The sequence below is a fragment of the Crassostrea angulata genome, chromosome 5, assembly GCF_025612915.1.
Source record: "Crassostrea angulata isolate pt1a10 chromosome 5, ASM2561291v2, whole genome shotgun sequence".
Taxonomy (NCBI): Eukaryota; Metazoa; Mollusca; class Bivalvia; order Ostreida; family Ostreidae; genus Magallana; species Magallana angulata.
In genome coordinates this window covers 24611594-24635755 of record NC_069115.1, presented here as the reverse complement: position 1 = coordinate 24635755, position 24162 = coordinate 24611594, and the positions used below count along the sequence as shown (strand labels likewise).

General features: G+C 33.2%; 2 protein-coding genes across 10 annotated transcripts in view; both read left to right on the top strand.

Moving 5' to 3' along the window:
• Window positions 1–2642: 2642 nt before the first annotated feature.
• LOC128182755 (uncharacterized) lies at window positions 2643–11778 on the top strand. 2 transcript variants are annotated; one of them, XM_052851497.1, is made up of 6 exons: window positions 2643–2743; window positions 5137–5937; window positions 7319–7429; window positions 8602–8724; window positions 9025–9174; window positions 9287–11778. In XM_052851497.1, the coding sequence occupies exons 2-6, from the start codon at window positions 5295–5297 to the stop codon at window positions 10708–10710; spliced, it is 2451 nt and encodes an 816-aa protein (XP_052707457.1). In that variant the 5' UTR covers window positions 2643–2743; window positions 5137–5294; the 3' UTR covers window positions 10711–11778. The 2 variants fall into 2 exon arrangements, with proteins under 2 accessions (XP_052707457.1, XP_052707455.1); XM_052851495.1 differs by lacking the exon at window positions 2643–2743 and adding an exon at window positions 2816–3414.
• A 2498-nt stretch (window positions 11779–14276) lies between these two features.
• Window positions 14277–24162, top strand: part of LOC128184016 (anoctamin-1-like) — a 29676-nt gene continuing 19790 nt past the window's right edge. For 4 of the 8 annotated variants that reach the window (XM_052853294.1, XM_052853291.1, XM_052853292.1 and 1 more), the window contains exons 1-2: window positions 18654–19697; window positions 20863–20978. In XM_052853294.1, the coding sequence (XP_052709254.1) occupies window positions 19592–19697; window positions 20863–20978 (222 nt within the window). In that variant the 5' untranslated portion in view covers window positions 18654–19591. Of the gene's footprint in view, window positions 14311–17112; window positions 17193–18416; window positions 18446–18653; window positions 19698–20862; window positions 20979–24162 lie in introns of those variants that run through there. The other 4 variants (XM_052853298.1, XM_052853293.1, XM_052853296.1 and 1 more) reach the window with 3 other exon arrangements.

The following is a 24162-nucleotide window of genomic DNA, read 5'->3' as shown; positions in this document are numbered from 1 at the left end:
AGGAGAGTTGACTTAATATGCATTACATTTGATGGACTCAACTCGTAAAGAAAAAGGAAATTTTATGTACAACAGAGACGTTCATGACGTTTTTTTCTTTTGAGGTAGGAGCTCGACCTTTATCATTTGGCAGAATAATCTACACAATGAGGTTCTTTGTATTTTTGTTTTCTTAAACACAATGATAAGGAATATCTTACTTATAGTCAATTGTTTTATTTACAACATAATATAGCAAATGAGAGTGTTTCAATATTTCCGGTATTTCCATATACATGTATATCAACTTGAAATGTCCTCTATGTTTACATATTAAACTATAGAAAAATATATCAAGGTCAGGCCCAGGAGTCATATAACTGAGGAATAAATACAGATCTAAGTGAGCTTGTTTGATTGCCTTCATCTACAACCTGTATTTATCATTAAATGAATATTATATTTATAGTATGATAAAAAGTCCAAAATATTTTCAGTAGTATTTACAAAGAATTACAAGTCTCAACTAAAAAGAGTCCGTATCCATGCTGAGATCTTGAATGAAATTGCTTCCGTTTCCGGCTCGTAATCGTCGTCCATGGCTGTGTTTACTTTTAATTACTGGAACCGCGCACATCTCGACTAAATATGACACATACACTAAGATAAGGTCACAGACTTGAATAGAGGATAAATAGAAGAAATAACTTGAAAAGAAATAATTTGAGGCTCTAAGTATATCTGAAGAATAACCTGGCACTATGTTTGCAAGTATATTTAATTTTTAACATAGTGCAGATTTTACTTTGTTCAATGGTTATAAAAATGCGTCATACTTAAAAGCCATGATAATCACGGAAATACATAAAGTATATTTTTAGGGAAATATCTGTCATAATACTGTTTAGGGAAATCCGAAAAAAATATCTATTTGCAAAAAACATTTGCGGGACGGCTTTCTACCTTCTACCCCCCCCCCCCACACACACACACACACACATGCTCAATAAATCAGTTAACCAACTTTTTGCATACCTTTTGAGTTGATGTCAGTTCTGCAGAAGAAACACATTTGTAAAATTTACATCAATGGTTTTATATTTGCATGTTGTTTGATTGAATATCCATTGATATGTTTAGGCCAAATGTCAGCTATATATCATAAATCAATATGCACCACCAGGATGTGATTGAAAATCTTGAAATTGAACATAATGATGACACTTCTCTATCTTAATGACGATGATTTATTACTTCCATTTTAAACATTTTTAGACTTTCACCCCTTGCAAGATAAATCATTAACAAAACCCAAAAACACATAAATCCACCTCAAATATCAATAAATAAATGTGGTACGTGAAATGTGATTCAATAGAGATTAGATTTAAGGGAGAGAGCATTGCATAAATCAAAAAGATGTATATAAGATACTTCAGTGACAAGATTCCTTTCTTTAAAACTAAATTGACTCTTTCAATTATTTTCTAAAATGTTTCTATACTTAATTTAATACCATTGTTAGTATAATAGATGCTTTTTCAAATATTTCATTTTCAAACTGAATCAATTTCCATCAGAATTTTTACTTTTTCTATGAAACCTTTCTCCTGCCATGTACCTTTTTTAATGATTAGATATTAAAATTAAATGTCATTGTTATTATTTTTTAAATTATTTTATTCCCATAAAGTATTAGTTGGCCAAAACATATCTTACACCATTATCTATTTTCAAAACATGGAAAGATTCAATAGCTAAGTACATTGAAAGTTATGTTTAAAAACTAACTTCACTTCTTTTTTTATTTTATTTCATCAAATATTTTACATATGTAGTTAGAACATTTTTTCTGATCCATAAAAATTAAGATTCAATAACTGTTTTCTTTACTAAAATGTGCTATAAGCTTCTTTTAATGTGAAAAAAGCACACCACCATGATTGAATTTCTTCAGGCTGAATAAAACAAAAATTTCTTGATTCACACTTCGATTCCAATGCGTTGTAGAACAAATGGCAATTTCAACTAAAAAAATATTCATTTTTTACTTTTCCGAGAGAACTGAAAAATGAACCTAAAATTGTTTGCTATATTTTTAAATAGCTACTACATTCGTTAAGTTTCGTAATGTTTAATTTGTTTTGCTGATGAAAAGTTTTCTTCTTTATTTTGGAGGATAGTGGTATTTATAATTTTTTTTGGTGGTTACTGTTTTAATGGCTATTTGAAAAATAAAATATTGAGTTTTTACTCCTAGCGATTTAATCGATTTCGCAAAATTAACCAGAGAGTATCCTGCAGACATTTCCAAAGATTGAACTAGTGTGGGAGACAAATAATACACAGAACAAGAATTAATTGATATATAAAAGATATTTAGTCCTTCTGAAATTTCTCCCGCTGATCAGATCAGTTTCAAAAAATGTCTGATTCCTTCGTGAAAAAAGCAAGGGGGTCAAATATAGAACTTATCTAGTAATCATTATTTTAACTTATCAAATGGCACATCCTACATAACAGTACTGTACGTCAAGTAACATTAAAACGAAACCTATTTGTAAACATGCAAAATGCACTTGATTACAGCATTGATTATGCGCCCCAATAAACACTTTAAAGATCCATTTTAACTGCATAACGTCATAAAGCCCATTCATTCATGATCAGAAACCGAAAGTAAAATTAGGATTGCAAGACCTGAACATAATTATTTGTCTGTGTATATCTTGAAGGAAATTTACTGTAAACTAGAATGGCAAATGTAAGTAACAACTATTGTTTGCGTTGATACAATGAAGATAATTATGTGACGTTACATGCAGACGCGAAAGAGTAAATATATAAAGCTAAATATATATTTCATATGACCTTGACTGTTTTACTCATTGAATATTTACGTTTTGCAAAAAGATGCAAAAACAAAGAGAAACGTTTAAGATGCTTATTGTACTCATGTAGATTTTTCTATGCAACTGTGATTACATTCCCTGACATTTGACAAGCTAGCACTGAGTATTTTATGTTGAGCTCACACTGAAGTTTTGCTGAATTTAGGGCAATGTAGTAAATCGTGAACATGTTAAGAAATACTAGACTAGTATATATATATAGTGAGATAATTAGCGAGAGTTAGAATTCATTATGGGTCTTTAATTAATCTGAACATTGCTTTGAACCCTCGTATCATTTATTAATCTGCGTGTTGGTTTTTGAAAATACAAAAAAAGTCTTGACATATACTGGATAAACCTTTTTTCCTTGTAGCCACGTAATCACAAATCAGGGTCCTTTGAGAAATTCAATATATAAAAATAAATCAATGGTTGCTTTTACATGGTGATGTATATCTGCATTACAAGTGTTCATAACCGGTTTTGTAGAGCAAGACTTCCCGGTGAGACTTCAGCCCAGACATGAGACTTCCATCCGGATGTGAGATAATAAAAAAGGAGCACATTTATTAGTTTTGTTATGATGGGGTCACAATTTTGTTCCAAAATTTTTTTCTCCCTTTTTAATGTTTACAGTGCTTTAAAACTAAGATATTTAAAAGAGTTAGCCAAGATTTTATAACGGCAGTTATCATGTTATAAGCGAGAGACTGTTTTTGTTATGTAAACAGTTTAAAGCTTGTGCAATTTGTTTTTGTGTACTTTATGGCTGCATAATAGAAAATATATTATTTGAGGGAAAAATCAAATCATATATATTATTTGATCAGTGATTTATTAGTATTCTAGGTAATACTTGATACTGAAGCCATGGCAATCTTTAATCATTCTTTCAACAATTGAAATAATTTTACCTCTTCCATCATTTATTTAGATTTTTTTAATATTAAAAAATTGTTGAAGCAACAGTAACTACAACAGTTACTAGTTTTACATATATATACATATTCAACTTTTTATCCACTATTTTTAGTAGTCCATATCATAATTTATGATAAAATAGCTGTTTTACCTTGTTTTATAGGGTTTTGTAAAATATTTATGACCGAGACATTGACCAAAATTTATTTTTATTTTTTAAATTAAATATATTTCTAATCCGTATAGCAGAATTAAGGTGTTAATGTTTTGTTTATACAGATTCTTGATGTATATATACAAATCTTTAAGGTGCCTCACTACACCGTGAAATAGTTTCTCAAATCAGCAGAAAATTTCTTTGATTATGATAGAAAGCGTGATGGATAAGAAGTATACTGTGGAATCATTGTCAATGTCAAACATTGTGGAATGTCAAATAGGCGAACAAATGTGCAATTTTAGATAAAAAATTATGTTTTCAAAAATTTCATTCAGTAAACATAAACAAAAGCCCCAGGTGGATTCGAACTCATGACCTGCGGTTCACAAGCCTGTTACTTTAACCACTGAGCTATGACAATATACATCTGAATCGATTGATACAAACAGTTTAACAAAACATTTAAATCGCCATCTTGTGACGTAGTGTCTTAAAAAGTATAAGTCTCAAGTACCTTAAATTAAACTAGCAATAACCTTTTTCTATGTACATTATTTAAAAGTTGACAATATATTTAGAGGATTTTGAGTCAAAAGTCCGTGTGTTAAAGAAACTCTCATTACTCTTTTCTATTTCATTACACATGTATTTAATTGTTTCTAATTGTCTGCACGTGGCGGATCTCTGAATAAGCTTAAACTTTCAAGGTTTACAATTAGATATTGTGAGTGGTTGGAAGTATGTCAGACTTTTTAATGGATATGTTTTTAAAGTTATTAAACTAAGATCACTTCCTGTCTCTTCTTGGAGTGCCTCGTTGATATTCCTTGAATGTAGGAGAACGATTCGTTGTCTTATACTAATTCCTATAGGTATTTCTAGATAGACGACTGTACAGCAATCATAGTTATAGGTTTTACTTACCGTCTTTATTGAATGTTTACATGACAAAATCGACTCCCATTCACAGAACTACATGTTTAGTCAAATCTCCATATTAACTACATATTTTCTAAATTTCAATTAGTAGTCGACGGAAGCAGGGCCTTTCTCGAGTATAAAAATGCTAGGGGTTTCCTACTTCATTGACAAAGAGCAAATCAAAAGTATTTAAGATATTACATGTATAATCCAATGTTTCTATCTCATGTTGAATCCTAATGACTCTCCATTTTGTTTCAGATTGTGTAAATTAAGCTGTCTTATTTCTTCAAGATGTTAAGTGCGAGTGAATACATTCTATAACCGAATGAAATATGCTATCAATGATATGGTGACATTTTGATTTGAATTAACTTTTAACATTACATCCATGCTACGAAGATTTGCCTGTTCTTGAAATGGGAGACAAGTTTGTAGGTCGTTGTAAATTAATGAATGATTTGAAAGAGAACTGGAAACAAAACAGAATTCTTGGAATTTCTGGATCGATGAGTGTCGGTAAAACTCGATATGTTAAGGAATTTCTTCGGGACTTGAAGAAGTCTGATGAGAATGACAAATATAAGATTGTTGCCATAGACTTCAGATCTGTTGAAACGTTCGAGGAGTATTTTAAAACTATTGCTAGTTGTCAAGGGATATCGATACAGGATGCAAAAGCGATAGTTCAATGTGTGAAAAGCAGTGAATATGTCTACATATTTCACCATGACCACCAAGAATTAGCTAAATTGAAGTCTAGCTCTGGCGGGGAACTAACGAAAACTTCTCAAGACAGTCTTTGGGACAAAATTTACGAAAGTATCGTGAAAAAACTCTTAGAAGACACCAACAATTTTTTTCTCATTATTTCCTCTACCGACGAGTTTAGATTTGTTGGATTTCGAAACCTTACTTGGAGTCAAAAGCTTCCGGAACTTACGGAGGATGAGTCGTTGGAACTTCTTGATGGAGTTTGGTCGTCTGCAGAGAAGGACAAAGAATCCTGTCGGCATATTGTTAGACTCTGCAATGGTGTTCCGTCAGCAATTATCAACACAGGTAGACGTTGTGGGGGCTAGGCTAAAATACACCTTTGATAAGCTAACAGTTTAATGAAAAACGTCAAAAATTGCAAAATAAAATACATTTTTTGACATTAATGTCTTTTCTACGATGATACATTATATAAATAGTGCCTGTTTGGGAGGGTAACAGTTGAAATTGTAGGGTGTCAATTTTAACTGTTATCCTGCCAAACAGGCACTATTTATTTTGTTATACTGAATGTATCAATTTTAAAGAAAACTTTACTGCTTTTATATTGGAATGACATGAATTCTACGGCGGACCGTACGCGCATAATTTACGCGCATGTAACAATTCGTTGCGTTACCCGTTGTGTTACCCGTTGCCAAGTGTTTTGCTAACGCGGAGGGTAATAGAGCGGATTATAAACTGCTTCTTAACCAATCAGATTTCAGTATTTAACATGAAAGTATAATAATTAATTTTAAATCACACTTCTCAAAGTATATACATGTACATTTCATATAAATAAAATTTATATGAATACCCTCTAAATAGCCACTTAAAATTTATACTAAGACAAACGAATAACGTTATGATAGGTTTGAAATAGTGATTGTTTAAGCAACAATAAAATATTGAATCTTCTCTCTATGATAGACATAAATGTTAATAAAAATTGGTTCACTTTAGATGGAGAAAGTAAATCCATATACTGTGGTTTCATCAATATTCGTTGAATACCAATTTTCGTGGATTTCGTTGTTAAGTTGATCCACGAAATTAAATGTTCATTGAAGTTCAATTTCAACAAACATTTTGTATTGATAGGATCATTGGCCACGAAATTACGTATCCTTGAAACTGTGGTTTTCAGAAAATCCACGAAAATTGATACCCACGAAAATTAATGAAACCACAGTATGTACCGATTTTAAGCGTTATTGTTTTGCACATTTTTCAATATATATTAATTATACTTAGAGTCCAAGTGTAATATATTGATTCTGGTCTCTTCTATTTTGAATGAAACTGTTTAGTCAGTAAGATAATTTTATATGTATAAGCAGCATGTGGTCAGGGTTTTTTTTTTCGCTATGTTTTAAGAACGATAATCTTACAGGACATTTTTCAGAGCGTCCATAAAAAGATTTTTAAATAATTTAATTGAATTCCATGTGTATTTCAGTATGGAACAAGGAGCACTTTTTATATCAAAATACTTGCTCCATCAATTTAGTCATGAACTCATATTAATATTTAGTTCCTAACTAAATCAAGCAGTCGTGATAAAAGTTAAACGGTTGTGTGTACTGGTTAAACAAATGGTTTTGTCTGGTTTTGGAAATTGTGGATTGAATTATCTCTTCAGAAAAATTCTACCTTTCATATTTTTTTAATTCTTTTTTGGCAGGCCTTCTTTTGGATGAGGGCGCTTTTGACGTCCAGGAGGCAATATGTTTATTATTGAAACACATCATTCAATTCCTTAGTGACGAATCCCTTCCAAATTCGGAGACATTACGTAAGGATATTATACAATTATTTAATGCTTGAGCAGTCAATAGACCAGAATATTTTCCCGAGGTGCAGGGAACAGCTCAGTATGATCTATTGCCCGAGGCCAACGGCCGAGGGCAATAGATCATACTGAGCTGTTCCCTGCACCAAGGGAAAAAATTCTGGTCTATTGACTGTTCAAGCATTAAATAATTGTTTTATTACCTAATTCCTTTTTTAAGTTTTCCGTGTTTATAATTTGCAGATGGTTTTCGTGCCATTATGCAATATACTAAGATTTTTTTTCATCTTTTACATGCACCAAACCTGTTGCATGCATTACAACATCTCAATTTAATATCAGTTTACACATAGAAGGCGGAGTCTTCAACCCATTAGATTTTGAATAGTCTTTTACCTTATATGAGGCTTTAAGACCGCGGAACATTAACTGGCAAGATTGCAAATATACAGCTTTCGTCAGTTTCACTTGTTACAGTCTTCAGACGTCCCTGTCAATTTGTTTCCGCCCATTTCAAATGTTTTGACTGCAACAAGTGAAATTGACGTACGCTGTATATTTCCAATCTTGCCAGTTAATGTTCCGCGGTCTTAAAACTGTTGAATATTTGATACTCCATTTTGATAACATTGAATTTGGATTCACCAAGTACTAAAACAGCGTCTATGTAAAGAAATATACATTCCCTGAGAAAGGATGTAACATTATAACATACACGCGTTTTGATATACATTGCCGGTCCAATAGATCACAGTCTATTGACCGGCGGTCCAATAGATCGCAGTCTATTGACCGGCGGCCTAATAGATCGCAGTCTATTGACTGGCAGTTCAAAATAGACGCAAATATTTAATTTGTAATAAAACAACAAAATCCCTTTGATTAGGTAATAATATCGATTATTATATATGGTCAAAATCCTACACATCTGATTGACATAGTTTTATATGTTGGAAACAAAGATTGCTGAGATTTATTAAGTTACATATACTTTGGTTCTTATAATTGAGTTCATACAAAAATCAATAACAAGACTTCTTCTTAATCGAAGTATTTCTTATTTTATTATTCTCTATTATTCTCTATAATGTTGTGTTTTTTTTGTTTTTGTTCTTTTTTTTTTTTTGGAAAAGTTTAAGGTCCAAGTTATTATTGTTTATTTTCTCACATTTTAGGCAGACAGCTGCTTTGTCGATGGAATAATTTAAACAGCGCTCAAATGGACCATTTGGTGAAAAGTCTTGTAATCATTAAAAACACCTGTCGAATAACAGTTAAGGCGCTAGCCGGACTGCATCGTAAGTTTCTTTCAGTACTAGTGTCACGATTATATTATACATGTATCAGGTTTATTTTATTCGGGGGGGGGGGGTGGTAAATTAAAAAAAAATGTTTTATAAATATCAACGAACAATTAATGGCGAAATACTCATAATTATAAACTGTCTTTTAAAAGATTTATAGCCATATTAAGGAATATTCTGAAACATTTGAGTAATTTATTTCATTAATGATTGACACTTTTTAAGTACACTGTATGTACAATTAGAATGTTTATCTCATCTTTTGAACACTGTGTCTCCTGTACATTTTTCTAGAAGAGTATGACAGCGTTGCTGAATTCAAGTTGCTTAATTTGCTGCCGCTGCTGAGGAGAAATCTTCTATCTGTCAACAAGGACGACAACTCTGTGATAGCTTGTCCTTTGATTCAGCATATGCTAGCGGCTGTGGATTATATTGATACAGGTGAAGAAAATTCATACAGAGAGAGAGAGAGAGAGAGAGAGAGAGAGAGAGAGAGAGAGAGAGAAGAGAGAGAGAGAAGAGTAGGAATTATTATTCCTGTATTTTTCTTCAGATGCACTTCGAAAAGAAATAAAAGCACAGATTTTAGCCTTACTGGAGCCAAACGCGGAAGATGGTGATAACTGTTGCAAGTCATTGCCAAAAGAGTCGACATATGTTAACGAACTTTCAGAAGACAATGCGCAGTCAGCAGACGTCCAACGACCACCAGGCATAACCATACATTGTCGACAATCATTGTGGAATGAGGATAACAACGAACTCACGAAAAACTTGCGAGAAACACCGATGGAAAGCAACCAGTTAGAGGCCACTCATCCAGAACAGTCTTTAAACCTAAGCACTGATGAAAACAAATTTCAAGATTTGAAAAACCCTTCAGGATTTCAAGAGAGTCGACAGAATTCATTTATAAGAGACAATTTGGACCGTGAATTTTCAAAGAAAGGATGTGTTTATGAAGATAAGGACATGCATTGCAGCGGGGATTTTTCAAATTCTAAACAAGATTCTGCTACAGATAGAAAACAATCTAACCTAGACCACAGCACTGATCATTCTCTAGACAGTGTTGCTAATTCGGATAAGCCAGATATGTCAGAATATAAAATTGGTCCTGAAATTTCGTTATCAGGCGAGCTTTCCTCAAGCAATAGAATATTTCTTCGAAGTCCAGGCTATCAAACGAATAACTCTGAACCAAATGCTGGATCAAGCTCCCTTAATCAATCACTCCCGTCACTCACCCAGGGGGATCAACTAGTTACTGTCTCTGGTTTAAAGTCAATTGAAACAAACGGAAGTAGGTGCAATCAAGACGGGGCTGATGCCAATTCAGAAGGCAGAAAGCACATGTCTCAGTCATTTCAGACGTCTCCAAAGAACAAACTTGGTGAAGCATTAAGTAGGACAAGGGTCGAACCCGAAACGAACATTCCAGGTCCCTCTCTTCAACTCGACGTCACGCTCAGTGGTGAATCAAATAATTCCTTCCAGAATTTGCACCCTGCTCAAACTTCACAAGAAGGCCAAAATGTACAGTCAATTGACGTACACGCACAGAACCAATCAAATACAGGTTCTCCAACAACACTCAGTTTGGAAGCAGAAGCAGAAGGTCAGAATCGTTCGAATAGTTGTTCAAATATCAGATTTCTGATAGATGATAGAAGCTATTCGTGTGATGACAGCAACCGTCCACAAGTACAAAAATGCCCAACATTGGAGCAAGGCACATTAATGGAAGAAAAAGCTAGAGGTTTTCCTAACCAAAACGCCAATGGCTCCCAAACACAACACATGTCGTGTGATGTTTCAGAGAGTACTTCCGGCGTCTCCATCGAAAATGAATCACGTGACAGTGAGAGAACGAGTTCGGAAGAAAGCGAAACCAATGAAACGACGAGTTCTGTATCATCTTTATCCATTAGGGGATTGATGCAAGGAATTGTAGAGTTATATAAGAGTACTGAATAAACGAAAAAGAGAAGCGAGTGAGAGAACACTTAAAGTTTAAATTTTAAGGCATTATTTAATACTGTCATCCGAGCATTATGTACAATATTTAGTTTTATGACGATTTGCTTGTTTGTTAAGCATTGACTTTTTCATAAAAATTATAGATTATCAATGATACATAACAGTAGTATGTGTTAAGAAGTTTGATGTTATTTTCTATTTTCTATTCTGAGCTGCGATCTCACTGAAGTATTACGACAAGGGTTTAGACTGTCTGTAATTTTTGCTCAGTATTATCATTTTTGTTATATACGTAGATGTTGAAGACTTATTGAATCTTGTTAATAGGAATCAATGGCATTTAAATCATTGGTTACAATGAAGTATATTACTTGATGACATTTTGAAATATTGTCTGTTTATTTTACGTGCCAGTTTTAATTTACAAAAAATTCAGTTCTTTTTTTCTTATTTTATTTTATTTTGCATAATGTATTCCATTTTTTCAAAAAGCATAATACACTCTTGATTATATTATTCTTCTGATGTAAATGGTTTCTTTTTATCATTTCTTTTTTTTTTATTTATGTATTTTCTATGATATTTTTAATGCGTCTTGATTACAACACTGATCATAATCAAATTATATATGAAGTATACTCAAATGTTCATCCATACTTAGGTACCCAAGTGCCTCTTTAGATTTGTACAATCAAAATGTTGTGTTCAAGAGGGTTTTTTTTTAAGGGGGGGTTCCTTCTAAGCCATTTTTAAGCCCCCTCCCTTTTCCATGTTTATAGTTCATGGTATGGTGCTTTTAAATTAAACTAAAACTATAATATGTTACGCCAAAATACAAAAACAAGAGAAATCATTTATTTATATAACATTCATCAGTCTGTTCATACTGTCATGTTGTAAATTTTAATTTACTGGGTGGGTGTAAATACAAAATTTACAACATAACCATATGTACGGAATTAAGTTGCCGTATTTATGAATACATATGTACTAGGGTATTACACATTATTTTACAAAAATGTAATTCAGTCAAATTTAATAGAGGAAAAAATTTGGGATCTAAAATCGATGTTTGATAAGTTTGATACATCAAATGAATTTTTTTTTAAATATTTATAGTTAATGTATCTTTTATACAAAACAGCAAAAGATTATTTCGTCATGTCATACACGGCACTGTTTTCTGTGTGTGTGGGGGGGGGGGGGGGGGGTGGTTAATGTTGATAATACATGTAATTTTTTTTCACTCAACCTATCCGTATGTTCGGATTCACGCGCGGCAGCGCATACATGAAGTCCGTACGTGCATGTAATTACAAGCAACTCTCCAGCTTGTAAACGTTTTCATTTATATTCTATCTGAATTATAGTTTAAGTTGTAATGTTATAGTATTTATTTTGTAAACTGTTCATTCACCCCAGTTTGTATTCGTACAAATTATGCAGCTATGGAATTCAGTTCTCTAAACTTCTTTTATATGTTTACAGTTGCATAATATCTCTAAGTCTACCTTTGATGTTTATAGAAACATTTTTAGAAGTCGATTTGATAGAGTAAACCATCTGGATAATAAATTGAAAATAAATCATTTTCAAACTAATTGTCTTTTTATTAAGTAACGCTTGCTCCGTAGGAAGCTGTTCCATATATATATATATATATATATATATATATATATATATATATATATATATATATATATATATAAACAACACCGACTGATGAAGACCGGTAACACGGTCGAAATATTTTGAAACAGTGTTTTAAAAGTTTTTTATTATATATATATATATATATATATATATATATATATATATATATATATATATATATATATATATATATATATATATATATATCTATCTATTAGTGGTTTTTGGTAATACATTGTAAATGCTTGCAACATGTTAATTTCTGTCACGGTGTTGGTTCTAATCCTGGCACCATCCACTGTTACATGTATAGTAGATACTGCTACAAGGACTCCGTGGCCGGATATTGTTCATTTTGTACTTTTTTTCGGAAGCGAAAATGACTTTTAACTGATCATATAATAAATGTTTTCATGTATAATATATTTCAGTAAAAACAACCAATACAAATTAATCTATGCTTTAGCCAAGTCAGAATGATTGTATATATGTACATTTAAAAGTTCTCCTTTAAATCCATTCATTACTTTCCAAATGAAAGCTGAATACTATAATACACTAATATGTATTAGTAAATAACAACACACTGTGTGGAATTAGCAACGACACGCTGCAGTTATTTAATATTTGGCATATTAAATGTACAAATACATAAATATGGCATAAAGTTGGATCACATGATTTATTTTATTTAATAAAACAATTCTGAAAATTTCCGCTATACATGTCGTCCAATGAGCAATTCTTTATATAGCCTTGCTAATAAACCGGTTCTTAATTAAGAACCGGGTGACACGAACAGGTATTCGAATGAAAACCTTATATTTCCGGATAATTAATTCATTATTATACCAAGCAGAAATTGAATTCTGTCTAATTCGTCCCTCGAACAAAAGAAATCATACATGCATGCATGTACCCTTTTTATATAATGTACAGTATAAATAACTGGATTTTTATTTTTAAAAATAGTCCGACAACGAAGCCCCAGTGGTTACTGCCATCCGATTGTTTGTTGTTTTTTTTTTGTTTTTTTTTTTTGGGGGGGGGGGGGGGAGGGGGAGGGGTAAATGGTCACAAGATCAATCTCTCCAAAGAATGAGTTGAAAAACCCAATTCAGATCCTATTATTTTAAAACATACGCATATAGCTACATTGTATTTTATGCAACGTGCAAAATATCCATCTATATAATCAGATTTCTAGCACATGTATTTAATCGAATAAAAAAATTCTTTGATATTTGAATAATAAATCATTTGGACGAAATACTAGATTATATACATATACGAACATGTACTGTCTTCTTGTTCAATTATTTGATTTAATATGCGTACGTATCAAAGTAGAGCATACAGATAAGACACAATTTTTCTACAATTCATTCCTTTAAAACTTTGATCATATTTTATTACATGAATTTTCATTAACATGATATGCATGATGATATGCATGATATGAGGGAAATTTTGGCACGCATTGATTCAAACCTGGTCGCTTCTTTGCGTGGAGTGTAAAATTAATAAAAATACAGTTTGTCCATACTGTATCCAATATTTCATTATATTTCATCACAGGCACTTTTTTCTGTTATATACCAGTAGTAAAATCATTATAATACTGTGGGGGTAACACGGTTGTGCGTTAAAGCGCCTGTTTACCATGTTTACATTGCATTTCACCTCACACGTAAAAAAAATATTGTATTTTGTGATTTGAATTAAATTAATATCTAGTTATTGAAACCATCAATATGTCACTTCAGTTTGATAAAACTTGAAATCTAGGGGTGTAAAATGTAGACAGGGCGAGCATAATAAAACCCTTTAATCTGTTAATACTGCTTTTGAGACAGCCCCTGGATTCACTTTTCAAAAGACGGCGCTGCGGTTCGCACTTCCGTTCAAGAAAAAAAGGAGACGATCCCAAGTCAACCTCGATCGGTATGTTATGCTTCTTTTAATTTCGAATTGAGATTTTTTTATGGGTAAATTAATAATTTGATATACTATGTGGTGTCTTTCATGCAGAGGTTGAATTCAAATAACCCTAGGCATAAGATCTTGCTTGCGTCGAAATGCCAAAACACCGATTGTCCCAGCCCATGCTGATCTGAATGAATGAATGAATGAATGAATGAATGGGGACAGTAGTCTGTCAGTAGCTTAAAGCCTTAAACTGTCACGTTAATTTTTTTATGGCTGTGGTACGGTGAACTATTAGAGGACACACTATTACACATCTAGCAAATAACATTTATGAATTGCGTTTTCATGTATTCATTCAGAAATGGAGACATAACTGGATATTTCAGCTGCATTGGTGGTCATCTGGTCATAGTGTATAGATTGTATTTCTTAATGAATAATGTGTGGTGTATTTGCATGGTCGGATGTCGTAATTTTCTGCAACTTTATATCTTCCCCACTATCCTACCGGCTACTGTCAGCAGGGATAGCATAAGCATTTGAAAAATCATGTAGTAATCTACTTTGTGATTTAATAGCTACTGTTAAAGTGGTAGTAAGCAGGAAGACTGACTCTCTAGTGCAACTATACTGGCGTGCGACCAGTTCTCCCCGAGTACCATTTCTCGCCAGTACATTGTGACATAAAATTATAGACGAAAAATGACGTCACAATGTACTGGCGAGAAATGGTACTCGCGAGAACTGGTCGCATGCCAGTAATGTACATCTATACAGCAAACATGAACTTGTATCACCAATCTTCTGAATCAATATTCAAAAACGTACAGTATAATATGCAATTAAAATCATATATTTAGATCATTACCTGGCAATTTTTATATCGTGCATCCTACTGTAGCCCAAGATCACTGTATATATCAGCCCAAAAGCCGTCAGGCTTGAGGGCTGATATATGTCCGGCTCGAGAGCTGATATACAGCGATTGAAGGCTAATATAAGAAGCAATAAAAAAATTGCCATGTTATGATTTTTATATCATATACTTTTAGAGAATATTAAAGAAGCAATAAAAAAACATCATGTTATGAATGATTATTGTTATCAAAACGCTCCATGTCTGTATATTCAATCTCTAATAATAAACTTTCCTGAAATTTTGCGCCAGCTCTTTGTATACCGAGTTGATATTATCTTTGGTGATCGGAGTTGACGAGGAATTATTTGTCATAATAGCCGATTATTAACGGAAAGGGGTGTGATATTATTATAACATCTGAAGATTGCTGGAGAGGGATGTGATATAAATCTTACATCACACCCTTGGCTTTATATCACTTGGGTAGGTGAATTTTATGTTTATATCGCATGGGGCAGAAAATGGTATATTTTCTAGAAGTGTACAATATATCATATCATTCATCTTAGATTTTTTGCTCATTTATTTTTTATTGTTCAGGAATTGTCACATTTAATACTAAGCTACACATCTAGAAAGAGCATTTTATTAATAAGAATAAAACTTGACGGCATTTTTAGCTTTTCTCTCCATAATTTTTATTATGAATGGAAAAAGAAAACTGCAGTAGGCCTATCAGGAAAATTATAGTACTGGCATTCTAATGCTTCTTTGGGGCTAGTTCAAATGCATACATACTTAAAAACAAATCTGTGATTTACTGGTGCATGTACATAAGGTATGGAAAATATAAAAAATACATTTTATAAGATAAAAAAGAAAACTTTTAATTTATTGTAAGTCTTGTTAATTTGTCATGATCATGTTCGAGTCCAAATTCTATAACAATGTCAGAGAACATACAAGAAAAACAATTATTATTCTGAACACATATTTGTTCATTCCATTGACCTGTTTATTTTCTGTACAATATTACTACAATACTTCAGTTTTTCTTCTAATCTTCACCATTGTCCTTTTAATGTCCAGTCTAGCTGCAAAATATCACTTTTATGTTCTTTAATTTACACTTCATCATTTAGAAGAATTTTATAAGAATGAAGAGAAATTTTAGAATCATCTATGGATTTTATTAGTATCTGAGATGTAATACAGTCATGTATAATTACACCAAGTTTTTCATTAAAAATCATTTACCGGTAAATTCTGTCTCTAAATTAAGCTAGTATGGAACACCTTCGTATTGTGCCATACTTCCTAGTATCGAAATAAACAATTAAATCAAGTATAATTTTATATAATTGTACACCTTAAAAAATATTATCTAACAGCACAGCCCAATGGGTTTTGAGCATTAGCTATGAATCTGTAAGTCATGAGTTTGAATACTGCTGGGCCTTTAATCATTTTTCCCTTTCTAAAAAAATTTAAACAAGTTTTTTGGTGAAATACTGTAAAATTCTGAAATGAACATTCTGAAATGACAAAAGTATTTGGATTATAATGTACTTTTATCTAAATCAATATCAACAAGTGTCCCATACCACCTTTGAAAGCTTTGGATTCTTTCTTATGCAGGGCTAAATTTCTCCCCATTAATTAAAGACTCTATAAGAAAATTCTTTATCAACTGAAATATATTATGTAAGAAATATATTATGTTGTTCTGTGAACAAATCTTTCTTTTGAATTAAAAAGTGATTTGAAATTTCTTAAAAATCCTAATGAGCGAGAGAGAGAGAGAGACTGAGACTGAGGAGAGAGAGAGCAGTATTGATTTTGTTTTGTGTGTGTCACATCTGTTTGTTACAGGAAAAAATGTTAATTTTTGTAATAATTCTCCATCAGAGTAAATCTAGTCATCATAATCATGCTGCTTTTTATTCTCTTCATGCCAGATTGTCGTCTGGGATCACATTTTAAAAGATGACAGAGGAGAAGGGGGAAAAAATCCCCATGCTGGAGAGCAAGGAGCCTGGTATGTACCATATGTACTAAGATATACTAAGTTAGTGTGACTAATGCAGGGTTGAAAATGTTCCGAAGTTGAAGGAAGAAATAAGGCCTTATAAAAAAAATGGTTTGTTTCCGCTTTCCCGACCGACCCTAGCTTTTACCCCCCGACTCAAAACTTTTTAAAAGGATTTTTGAATGAAAATCGTTTATTTCCGTTTTTATCCGATTGAGAAAAAATTTACTCAAAATTTTGGTCACAAAAACGCTTGTAGCAGTTACTCTTTTCAAATCAGTGTAACTTAAACATTTAGATTCAAAATGACTGTATGTTTCCATGTGTTGTAGATATTAATAATGCTCTCATCGCTTGCAGAGGAAGTATCTAATATATAATATCATTTTTGTGTTTTCTTAAGATCAGCTTAATTGTCAGGAATGATATTAAAAGTATTTCTCATTTTGAACCATTCAGCAGTGTCAGTATCTAACCGGCATGTATGAATACTGCCATATTAAAGGGGGGAAAAAATATTTGAAAGAAAAAAAAAATTCCGACCGACCGACCCTACTTTTTTCAGCATGAAAGCGGAAACAAACCATTTTTTTTGTTAGACCTAAAAAAGCAGAAGGGGGTCTGGAGGTCTAGCCTCCTTCAGTATTTCTCAGAGAACATGAAGAACATGACCGACTGTCCTCGCGACTTCAAACCGGATCACGACTTGATATTATAGTTACGCTGATTAATATTTGAATTCATTGATGTAATTATTTTTTAACAGTTAAATGAATCCAATTTATTAATTTCTCAGTATGCCAAAATTTAAGTCATCAAATTACAGAGTGAAAATAAAAATGTGTCATTAGAATTCAAAACGCTGTGCACTATTTTTGTCAGCATATTTCAGCTGTTCCAATGGCTCTTCCTTAAATTGTGCATTACTCGTTGGATAAGGCAGAGATTTTGAAAAATAAATCATATTTGCAGAAAGGGAATGTAAAAAACAAAATGTAAATATAACCATTGAATCATTATTTTTTAGCTCACTTGAGCTGAAAGCTGAGAAATTGAAAAGAAATTAGGAAAAAAGAAATTAGAAATTGAGCATGTTGAGCTGATCACATTTTGTCTGTCGTCTGTCTGTCCGTCTGTCTGCAAACTTTTCATATTTTACACATCTTCTCAAAGTTCTGTTATCTGATATATGCCATGTCTAGTTCCCTATACTCTGCTGTCTGTGTTCTGTAGATGCCAATGACTCTCTCCACTGACCAGCAGTAAGTGTTACACATTAAAATCTCTCTGTTTCTCTTGTAATATTATCAGATGATGATATATATTAGATATAGACTAAGGATAGATAGTTAGATACAGACTTTCTACCCCTCCCCTCTCTCTTTCTCTCTCTCTCTCTCTCTCTTTCTCTCGTCTGAGTGCTCCCCCCAAACCCCCCTCTCCTCCACATTTGATCACCCTACCACCTCTATCAAACATTAACCTTCTTTTACCATGTTTATCATCTCCAAAATACAATTGTTCTGTCATTGGTTGTAAAAAAAATGTCTTTAACTGAGTGAGAGAGAAGGGAGGGAGATAGATTTGTTGGCGTACATGTACTACCGTACTTAGTCATTTAAGTTTTGAGATTTCCCCTCAATATTACCTGGACCAGTATTACAAATGACCTTCACCTCTACTTCCACACCTGTATTCGGATCATCGCACAGTTCTATTTTCACCTGGGGATACATCCATACAACATCTTTATTGTGGCATTTAAAAGAACATCCTGGGATTTAATAAGTGCTATTGTTGAGAAGTTATGCCAGGAATCTAGAGCGATATCTTTTGATTGTGTTACAGAGGATTGTGTTCTCTTGGCTTCATTCATGAGGATGTAACATTTTCTCACCTGGATATTTGGAGAGCTTTGCATGACTGACAGCAAAGAATGAGATTAAATTACAAAAGTATCTGTGCAAAGAATTTTTTGTGGGCATAGTAGGAAAAATATTATTGCAAGGGAAGAAACAAAAAAGAACTTGTAAAAGGAGAGATTTCCTCTTTGTTTATTTAGCAGATTTGATTTAAACCTTGAGTATTTTTTTCCGGTATGTACATCTTGTGTTAGTAAAGTTGTCTTCGATCAATCAGTGTACTAACCAGGAAATGAGCCTTGCTTTGGTGAAATTCATGCACACTGACTAATGCAGGCAATTCCAACATAGAGCAACTAAATTGTATGCTGATCAAGTGTAACAAAGGAAAGAAAGGAAAGGGGAAAAAATAACTGGAACAGTTAATTTCAAATTTACATGAGCATGATCAGGAAGATTAACAATTTGCATGCATGGAATAATACTTTTGTGTCTTCCTAGTTTTACTCAATAACTAAAACAACTTTGTAAACAAATCTTTCAAAAATGGCTGATGATGACAAGCACCTCATGACATCAAGTAGAACTCGGTTGTCATATGCTCAAATGACTCGTTTACCTGAGTTTGAGTTCCACAACCCTTTAGCTACAGGTTTATTTTTTTGATGGTTTACAGAAAATTGGACAATGGACAGATTTACAATATTTTCCGAGTCTCTCTCTCTCCTCTCTTCCTCTTTCTCTCTCTCAATCTCTCACTCAGTCTCTCATAGATTCAGTATATTATACATGTACTCTTACTATCTGCATATTTATTCCCAACTGCTGAATTATTCATATTGCCTGTTTAAAATACAATGAAGCGCATTGAAGTGGTAAAAATGTTCGTTTGAATGGAATATTCTAAACTTTGTATCGAACGTCAATTGTTACAAAGGACACACCCATTTATTTTATAACAAGGAAAACAGTATTCATAACAATGCTTTCTGAACCGCTCATCTTCTAATTTATAAACAACACAAGCAGGGCTGCAGACCGAAATGTGGACACAAGCTGAATCCCGATATTTTCTCCGTATCTGTTTTCCATGCCCCATGCATATCCCAGTCCCCTCAACAAGCTGCGAACACAGCAACAAATGCAGAAGATCGAAGAAGACGAAGAACGTAGCCTACCCCTCTAAAACGAAAAACTGAAACATGTGCATATATGTTGTAAAAAAAACTTTTCTTTATTTGCAATACAGTACATGTAACAGGAAGTTCAAAACACAAAGTTACTAAAAATATTCTTATTTTGAACAATATCACTGTTTCTGAACATAGTTGGAAAGAAAGAAAAGAAAGAAAGAAAGTTTGTGCTTTTGTTTTTGTGTATAATGTGCGTGTGTGAAATTCATGCTTGTGTTGTTTAGAAGAGGGGCGGTTCCGAAAGCATTGTGACGAATACTGTTTTCCTTGTTTCAAAAGAAATGGGTGTGTCTTATGTAACAATTGACGTTCGATACAAAGTTTAGAATATTCCATTCAAACAAACATTTTTACCACTTCAATGCGCTTCATTGTAAAATAACATTATTATTAGTCAGTTTTCGTGTACATGTCTTTCTCAATTTTTAATGATGTCAAGTGTAAAGTATAATATCCAATACTTGTAACACTTTCGATGCATTGCTTTAATTACCACTGTGACAGCCAAAACTCTATATCAGTAAACAACTTCTACAAATCATTTTTTGAAGCCTCACTGCAATGAGATTGAATTAAAATTTAAGACGATATTAGGATTCTTGATATTGCATTTATTTTCACCAGACGAAGTAATGCAGTCCCAGACCAATGGTGGAGGTAAACAAGTGAGCGCAGACGCACCGAAGAATGTGGAGGAGGAAGAGGAAGAAGATGCGGACGTCCAGGACAAGAGACCCAGTGTAAGGGCTATATATACATATGTATTACTAAATACTGAAATACATAAGGACTAAAACTTAGGAGATAGTAAGGCCTACGTTACATTGTAATACAGAGGCCCACTGTAAAGGTTACATTGATAATACAGAGGCCCAGTGTAAAGATTACATTGATAATACAGAGGCCCAGTGTAAGGTTACATTGATAATACAGAGGCCCACTGTAAGGTTACATAGATAATACAGAGGCCCACTGTAAGGTTACCTTGATAATACAGAGGCCCAGTGTAAGGTTACATTGAAAATACAGAGGCCCAGTGTAAGGTTACATTGATAATACAGAGGCCCACTGTAAAGATTACATTGATAATACAGAGGCCCAGTGTAAAGATTACATTGATAATACAGAGGCCCAGTGTAAGGTTACATTGATAATACAGAGGCCCAGTGTAAGGTTACATTGATAATACAGAGGCCCACTGTAAGGTTACATTGATAATACAGAGGCCCAGTGTAAGGTTACATTGAAAATACAGAGGCCCACTGTAAGGTTTACATTGATAATACAGAGGCCCAGTGTAAGGTTACATTGATAATACAGAGGCCCACTGTAAGGTTACATTGATAATACAGAGGCCCACTGTAAAGATTACATTGATAATACAGAGGCCCAGTGTAAGGTTACATTGATAATACAGAGGCCCAGTGTAAAGATTACATTGATAATACAGAGGCCCAGTGTAAAGATTACATTGATAATACAGAGGCCCAGTGTAAAGATTACATTGATAATACAGAGGCCCACTGTAAGGTTTACATTGATAATACAGAGGCCCAGTGTAAGGTTACATTGATAATACAGAGGCCCACTGTAAGGTTACATTGATAATACAGAGGCCCACTGTAAAGATTACATTGATAATACAGAGGCCCAGTGTAAGGTTACATTGATAATACAGAGGCCCAGTGTAAAGATTACATTGATAATACAGAGGCCCAGTGTAAAGATTACATTGATAATACAGAGGCCCAGTGTAAAGATTGCATTGATAATACAGAGGCCCAGTGTAAGGTTACATTGATAATACAGAGGCCCAGTGTAAGGTTACATTGATAATACAGAGGCCCACTGTAAGGTTACATTGATAATACAGAGGCCCAGTGTAAGGTTACATTGAAAATACAGAGGCCCACTGTAAGGTTTACATTGATAATACAGAGGCCCAGTGTAAGGTTACGTTGATAATACAGAGGCCCACTGTAAGGTTACATTGATAATACAGAGGCCCACTGTAAAGATTACATTGATAATACAGAGGCCCAGTGTAAGGTTACATTGATAATACAGAGGCCCAGTGTAAAGATTACATTGATAATACAGAGGCCCAGTGTAAGGTTACATTGATAATACAGAGGCCCACTGTAAGGTTACATAGATAATACAGAGGCCCACTGTAAGGTTACTTTGATAATACAGAGGCCCAGTGTAAGGTTACATTGAAAATACAGAGGCCCAGTGTAAGGTTACATTGATAATACAGAGGCCCACTGTAAAGATTACATTGATAATACAGAGGCCCAGTGTAAAGATTACATTGATAATACAGAGGCCCAGTGTAAGGTTACATTGATAATACTGAGGCCCAGTGTAAGGTTACATTGATAATACAGAGGCCCACTGTAAGGTTACATTGATAATACAGAGGCCCAGTGTAAGGTTACATTGAAAATACAGAGGCCCACTGTAAGGTTTACATTGATAATACAGAGGCCCAGTGTAAGGGTTACATTGATAATACAGAGGCCCAGTGTAAGGTTTACATTGATAATACAGAGGCCCAGTGTAAGGTTACATTGAAAATACAGAGGCCCACTGTAAGGTTTACATTGATAATACAGAGGCCCAGTGTAAGGGTTACATTGATAATACAGAGGCCCAGTGTAAGGGTTACATTGAAAATACAGAGGCCCAGTGTAAGATTTACATTGATAATACAGAGGCCCAGTGTAAGGGTTACATTGAAAATACAGAGGCCCAGTGTAAGATTTACATTGATAATACAGAAGCCCAGTGTAAAGGCTACATTAGTATCACTTATAGAGAAATACAATATGACCAAGACTTAGGAAGAGGTAGTAAGGCCCAGTGTTAATGATACTTAATACAGAGAATTATAAGGAAAAAAAGAATAGACCTAGTAGATTGAGATAGTTATAGGCCCAGTGCAGATTGAGATAGTTATAGGCCCAGTGTAGATTGAGATAGTTATAGGCCAAGTGTAGATTGAGATAGTTATATACAAAAAGGCCTTGTGTCTAATTCAAAACATAATTTGGTCTTCTTTAGAGGTTAATTAATAAGGTATCTTCAGCAATATAACTTCAGCAGTATTAGAAGTCTAATTTCAATCTCTTGAATTGTCAAGATCAAGACGAAAAGATTCTTACAAATTCTTACAAATTAAAGAAGATTTATCTGAGAAATTTGTTTTTTGCATGGTACAGTCTAGCTAAGCAGCATGTATCTTTATAAGCGATAAGAATCAATGTTGATAATTTCAGAACATTGGTTGACTTGTTTTTGTCATTATATTGTCAGTTGAATGGCCAATATCCAGATCTGTTAGTTTATTTTTATGTTAGTTTTATATACAAAATATGCATATAAATCACTTATGACAAATTATGATGAATTGTTACTTAATCATGACAGATTTATTTTGAATTCCTCTTCCTGTGTACAGCAAAGCAAGGCCTGCTTATTCTGATGTTGACTTACATGTTTATTTTGCTTTTCATGTGATACTGTGATGGGTCGTTTTCCGGTTACTCTTCATAAAGTATACCTGATATTTATCAAGGTTTAAGCGAAGTTTTCAGTGACTAATTATTAAATAAATGGTGACTTACTTTCTAAATCTCTCCTTGCTCTATAGCAGCCATTGGACCAGGAGTTAGTGGTAATTTGCCGCAGCATGCCGTCTGCTACCATAAACAAGAACTTTACTTGTACAGACCTAACTGTCCTGTTTATTTTGTTTTTTGTTATTTTTTTTTGAGTCTGTGCCTTTTTAATTTTAAGAGATCAACAATTTTTCATGAAGTGCATTCAAATGATACAGTATTTAATTGTGCATCTGTAACACAACTTTCATATCTATGTACATTTTACTCTAAAATGATATTAAATAGTTGAGACAAAATT

Coding starts and splice junctions, on each gene's coding strand:
- LOC128182755 (XM_052851497.1), top strand. CDS start 5,295: ATGGGAGACAAGTTTGTAGGTCGTTGTAAATTAATGAATGATTTGAAA. Junction 7,430..8,601: donor TCCAAATTCGGAGACATTAC/GTAAGGATATTA, acceptor CTCACATTTTAG/GCAGACAGCTGCTTTGTCGA. Junction 9,175..9,286: donor TGTGGATTATATTGATACAG/GTGAAGAAAATT, acceptor ATTTTTCTTCAG/ATGCACTTCGAAAAGAAATA.